The 6,750-nt window shown below is 30.7% G+C and overlaps 1 protein-coding gene across 1 annotated transcript; it reads right to left on the bottom strand.

Moving 5' to 3' along the window:
• Nucleotides 1–5,006: 5,006 nt before the first annotated feature.
• On the bottom strand, nt 5,007–6,721 carry LOC110021006 (heavy metal-associated isoprenylated plant protein 5-like). Its single transcript, XM_020719325.1, has 3 exons — nt 6,662–6,721; nt 6,443–6,530; nt 5,007–5,819 (listed from the first exon to the last, which is right to left on the bottom strand). The coding sequence occupies exon 3, from the start codon at nt 5,761–5,763 to the stop codon at nt 5,266–5,268; it is 498 nt and encodes a 165-aa protein (XP_020574984.1). The 5' UTR covers nt 5,764–5,819; nt 6,443–6,530; nt 6,662–6,721; the 3' UTR covers nt 5,007–5,265.
• Nucleotides 6,722–6,750: the final 29 nt, after the last annotated feature.

Genomic DNA, 6,750 nt, shown 5'->3' with positions numbered 1-6,750 from the left:
TTTTAATCAACTAAATTAGTTGACACAATTACATACATATTTTGTTTAATTTAGGAAATACAATAAAGGATTTAATTGGATAAAGCGGCTCAAATAATAAAAAAAATTAAATGGGGCATATTAAATTATCAACTTCATTCATACAGATCATGCTGTGATCCTAACAGTTCCAATCACAGCCGTTCAAATACATAATCTTACTGATTAGCATCAATAGACGGCCAAGATTTCAGATGAAGTCGCAATTAGGCGTGCAATATGATGCAAGCCCACTTCCAATTTCTCTCCACTAAAAAATATGAAAAAAGGGCATTTACATACATACCACCCAATTTCTATATATTTATATATATAACACCTAAGCTTTAATTTTTGCATTTGTACCACTAAAATTTTTCATTTCAGATCGAAAATACAACTATTATTTTAAAAAAATAAAATAAAATGCAAAATTTTCATGTATATACGAGGTGGCAAATATTAAAAAATTATAATTTAGGTGCTAGAATTGTAAATGCATCGTAATCAAGTGGTATGTATGTAAATTTTCCTAAAAAGAAAATAAAAATAATTAAGTGGGGTTATGCATATAATTAGTGTGCAATCCACTTCCATGTGGATTGAGTTCTAAAAGATTAATTATAAGCTAGCTTTGTTAAACATTAATCACCTACTCGCTAATTATGAGAGAGAATTAATTAATTATTATTGCATAGCAAACAAATTTATTCACGGGAAACATAAATTTTACCTTCTTACATTTATACCACCAAGATCTTAAGGTGAAATTAAAAAAAAAAAACACTATTATTTTAAATCAAAAAAGGCGAAATGCACATTTTTATGTACAAGTAAGATGGCTGCCTTTAGAACCACTTTAAAATATTGTGGTTAATTACAAATTTTTAGGAGGGTGTATTTGCAAACTTTCCTATAAAACCAATATGAGGTGGTGGACTGGAAAAAATATTGCATACATACACTTGCATGCAGAGATGCATGCGGTGTTCGATCATAACCGTAGATCACGGTGATCTACGGTCAGGATGCAACATAATTTTTTTTTGAAAAAAAAATAATAAAGTGGGGTCCACCGAAATACCGATCTACGGCCAAGATCGGATACCGCATGCATCTCTGGATGCGGTGTATGTATGCAATAATTTTTCAATCCACTGAAGCTGACAGTGGTCATCTCTAGAAATTGAAAAAAGTCATTTTTTTTTAATTTTAATTACATGAATAATAAATTGGGGCATTTACATATAAACCTCACAATTCTTATGTATTTAGATATCTAACACTTAAATATTCATACATAACATAACAAAAAAATTATTTCAATCAACGTGATGTTCATTCAAGCCCTATCACCATCGCTACCACTTTAAGACTGAAGCACGTTGTCTTATTCATATGTTTATCATAGCAAAATATGATTAATATAAATATCAAAATTTCAGTGTTAGATATGCAAATGCATAATAATTGTGTGGTATGTATGTTAATTTCCCATGAAAATGGTGTGAAAAGGAAAAATTGTTCCATACGGACACCGTATGCAGCAATGCATGCAGTACCGATCTCCACCGCTCATCACCGCAAACATGCATTTGGGTGGACCCTAAAAAAAAATTAAAAATGGGGCCCACCGAAATACATGTTTGCGGTGATGAGCAGTGGAGATCGAACAGGGTATGCATTACCCTGTGGAATAATTTTTCGTGAAAAGGGGTGCTTTAATGCAAAAATTAAGGAAAAATTTTCTTAATACATTCTCATGCATTTTATAATTAATTATATTACATATGTCGGTGAAATTGTTTTTCAAATTTTTAAATATATAATAAATATAATTATATCTTAATATGTGATTAATATAATACTATTGTATTACAAAAGTAAAAATCAAATTATATGCATTAAATATATAATAATACGTAAAGTGACGTGGTATGTATGCAAATTTTCTAAAAAATAAAAATGGATGCATCATGAAATATTTTATTAGGCTATCCATCAACATAGCTCTTTATCAAAGTTTTATTTAATTTGATAAGATTCGTGCGGACAAAAATAAAAAGGGAAAACATTTATTTAAATGATTATTGCCATCATTTTCAATGTCAATAATAAGATTAATTTATACATAAGAATGACGTTGGTCACATTAAAATCATATACACTTGAGCTATTTAACTGATTTTTTGTCAATTAATTTTATAATCAAATTCATATATTATTTTTTAGATATTAAAAAAAATAATGAGTGTGTGTGTGTGTGTGCAGTCTACTGTGACTCTTTGAGTGACAGTTTGTAAGACACTTTGGGTCACGGGTTCAATTCTGTCTATATGTGTGATGAAATTATTAGACATATGAAGTTGGTCGGGAGACTCTTCTAATTACTTCTTGTCAATCTTTTTTTTATTTTATTTATATATATATGTTGGTTTGTGCATAGGTGCCAAAAGGTGGGATTAAGACATGGCACCAAATAAAGCCCTTAATTTTGTTTTTAGGTGCATTTATTTATTTATGTGGAGTCACCCTCAAATCCAAATAACAATTGGAAGCAACTAATTTGAAGAATAATGCCAATGAGAATAATAAAAATGAGCTTAATGACAATTGAAATGGTTGGTATTGTTATTGACTTCTCTTCCTAATTCATTACCACTAATAGAAGACAAAATATAAGTGGAAGGTGAAGGGAGTGATGGTGGTTAGCATTTGTTTTTCAATATACTTTTGTTTTGCTTTTTATGACCATGTCCTTATTACCACCCCTCTTTAATAGTGGTTGATTATATAAAAAAAGGTGTTTTTTTTTATAATAATTTTAAAGCATGCTTGGCTTAGTTGGTTTCTTATCTACTTTTGCAAGGAAAAAAAAGAATGAATAAAGCATAAATCACTATCATTAGCCTTATCTTAAACATTTAGGATGGCATTATATGACTTATTCTTTGTTTTTTTAATAGAGATATTATTAAATATATTTTTCACAAATCAATTATATTTACCTATTTTTGTTCTTGGCCCTAAACTCTAATTTTATTTGCATACCTAACCGATTTTAAGCTTCAAAATCATAAAATTTTATAGTTAAATTTCTCAAAATTAAGAAAATCCTTGTTAATTTTAATAAAATTGATTATTTGATGTAATGATAATGAAATAAATCAATTTCTAAGCAAAAGATGGTTGACCTCAACAAGAATGAAGTGATAGTTAAATTGTGAGTTTGAACCAATAAAAAATAGATTGTTCATAACACAGAGAATTCATTTTCTGTTATCTTCATTGCTAAAGCATCATCACTTAATTTTGATCGTCTTCTCATCATCAACAAACTCTGATCAATAAGTGTTGTCACTTAATCTTTGTTGTGCAATTATTGCCATTCAACTATCTTGGCATTCTACTACCTCTTTAGTAATCAATATAATACTAACATAAAAGCAAGATAATAGTCTCAATGTTATAAATCTTAACTTCTCTAAATTAATGTTATGAATAAGCTTTTTATAAAATATTTGCATTTTTTATTATCGTTAAATTCATAAAAAATGAGGATTTGGAATTAAATTATGATTTTCCTGGTCATATCATATATAATGAGTTTTTAGAGTAAGAAAAGAAAAGATTAGACTTTGATAAATATTTTAGTTAGAGGTATCTTAGATTGCAAACCTAATAAAACATTGGGCCTACAAATCATAATTACATGATTATTACCTTCATGACTAATAGTATTTCATCATGACATTTGGTTTGACTAAAAAGATTCTAGAGCCTATTCATTACTTGCATGTGAAATTATATATTATAAAAATGGTAAGATTTGTAGGAATTTATTTGTAAAGTTCAAAAAAAAAAGTTAGCAATTTGTGCTTCTAAAGTTTATAATATTCATAAAATTTTTAAATAAAATAATTATTTTTGTGCAAAAAATTAATGAAAAAAATTTATCATGTTCTATAATAATGTGTTGTTTACAAGTAATTGTGCTATTTTAATATTAATTTCTTTTAATATTAATGTGTTGTTTACACATCCATTGATCCCATATTAGTGTCATTTTTGTGTCATTTTCATAAGTGATAGAATTATGAGATGATGGTACATATTGCATGAGAAAATCATAAATTTGGCATGAAATTTGATGCAAATATCATATTTGCGCTCAAGGATTAAATAGTTTTTTTAAAAAAATTAATCTTGGGGACAATTGATCTTTGTTTTTTGCATATATAATAAAAATAATAAGTTCTTCATGATAACTCTAATAACATCAATAACATTTATATTGAATTAAAATGATCCTTCTTTCCCCTTCCTCCATGTACATGATGTCTATCATAAACTTTTTATAAGTTTTCTATATAAATACTTGAATTTAGAAATAACCTCTCTTAAATCTTTTTAGTGACTAAAAGCGGTCATTATTTAAAGATTTTAGGTCTATTTGGGGCAACTACAGCTTATTAAGCTATTGCAATTTTTTTTTTTTCTGAAAAAGTCTAGTTGTAATTAGAAAGCTACCACCACACCCAGGCAGGACAAGTGAGAAAATGCAGATTTCAGCGGTAGCTTTCGAAAAAGCTATCAAAACGAAGTTATACTCAAATGGATAAAACTACGGTGTTGCACTGCCGCCCCCAAACAGACCTTTGGAGAGCTATTTTAATCTCAGCCATAACATTTGTTGCAACTATGAGAATTTCTTGCTTTTCTTACATTGATCAATTTGAGAAATTTGAAGCAACTAGCTTTTAAAATAATGTTATTGGAGGAGTGATGATATCTTCAAACATCAACAAGGCATCCATTTATTGTACCAAAAGAAGCTAATATCAATCTTCTTCAAAATTTTAAAAATTATTATCAATGATTAAATCCTGCTTGCATTAAATTTATATTTCATCACACATTATTCATATCAAATAAATTAAAATTATTTCTAAACCATAAACTGGTGAAAGTAACATTATTAATGCATCTAAAGAAAAAACCGAAGAAGGCTCTTACACTGAAAATAATGGAGGAAAAACTCCTACAGCCCCCACCCTCAATTCTTATTTTTTTTCAAATAAACCTCTTATCTATCATTATTTACATAATCAATCTCGAAATTCACTTGCAAACTTTCACATAGTTGTAATATGCATGCAGACTCTGTGCACAACAGTGTTGTACATCATTATACATATGTTATACAACAATGTATAATGCTGTTCTACACAGACTCCACATGCTCGATCACATAACTGAGCAGGCATTGGGGTTTTCATCGCTGAAGAGCTGAGGAGCATGCACTGTGTCCATGTTGTATCCGAAAGAGTTGTAATAGTCCATCTTATTCATCGTCGCCGCCATCGGAGTCGCAATCGCCCCTGCCGCAACCACCTTCGCAACCTCCTCTTTCTCCTCTCCACCACCGCCCTCCTCCTTTTTCTTCTGGCCGCCACCACCTCCCCCCTCTTTCTTCTCGCTGCCACCGCCCTCCTTCTCCTTTTTCTTCTCGCCGCCGCCTCCCTCCTCTTTCTTCTCACCGCCACCTTCCTTCTCCTTCTTCTTCTTCTCACCACCACCTCCCTCATCTTTCTTTCCACCATTGCCACTGCCTTCCTCCTTCTTATTCTTTTTCTCATCTCCAGCCTTCTCCTTCTTATCACCTCCGCCATTCTTAGCTGAAACAATCTCAACACTACGTTTGAGCTTGTCCTTGAGGTACGTTGGCAGTGAATTCACGTCCATCGTACCTTTAACGGTCACAAAATCCTTCTGGTCATCCACACTTACTTCTTGCACGCCTGGGCATAAATATAATTATGGAAACATTAGGGATGATATTACATAGGCTAAATTCGTTGGTAAGCAAGAGAATTTTTTAAGTTTTTTTTTTTATATTAACAGTTTTTGAATTGTGTTTAGAAACCATTTAAGTATTAGAAGAAGGTTGCTTGTAAGAAAAAAAATTATGAGCATTTACATACTAAAAATTATTGTATCATGAGTCTTCATGCAGTTTTGCATAAAGACTCCAATCAGGATCTGGTCTGTCACGTGTACAGTCAGACCTACCTATGTATTAAATTGGACGTTGGCTTATACATATAGCCGACCCTGTTGGAGTTCTGATGTAAAACTGCATCAAAACTCATTTTACATCAAGACTCCTGATGCAATAATTTCTCATTCATATGCAATCCTCGCGGAGTTATGTTACAAACAGTATGCATATTAATTATAAGAAAAAAAAAAGGTTGCTTATGAATGTAAATCCCTTAAAAAAAAAGTAATAGCAGTCCTCTAAATATTTTATAAAAAGTAGGCATATTAATTATAATAAATATCTGGAAAATTTGCCAAATTACACAAAGTAAGTAAACTAACCACTAAAATAAAATAGAAAACAAATAAATAAATTAGTTACCTTTAACCTTAAGAATAGTCTTCTTGATTCTTTGAATGCAGCCGTGGCAGTGTAGGCGAATCTGCAGCACCACGGTCGAAGCCACCAACTAACATAATATGAATTAAAAATAATAATTTAATTTTTCATCCATTGCTAAATGTAATTGCTGCTGTAAAATTTTATTTTATTAGGTACTTAATTGCAAATAAAAATAACTTTTTTTGGTCAGCAACCGACCTCCTTTGATTTCTTTTGGTCCTTCGAATCACCGCCAGCGCCAGCGGCGGCAGAGGCCGGCTTCTTTTCCCCCCCCTCGGTCTCCCTCT

The sequence above is a fragment of the Phalaenopsis equestris genome, unplaced genomic scaffold, assembly GCF_001263595.1.
Source record: "Phalaenopsis equestris unplaced genomic scaffold, ASM126359v1 Scaffold000114, whole genome shotgun sequence".
Classification (NCBI taxonomy): domain Eukaryota; kingdom Viridiplantae; phylum Streptophyta; class Magnoliopsida; order Asparagales; family Orchidaceae; genus Phalaenopsis; species Phalaenopsis equestris.
Note: the sequence above shows the minus strand (reverse complement) of the source record. Positions and strands in the feature narration are given on the sequence as shown.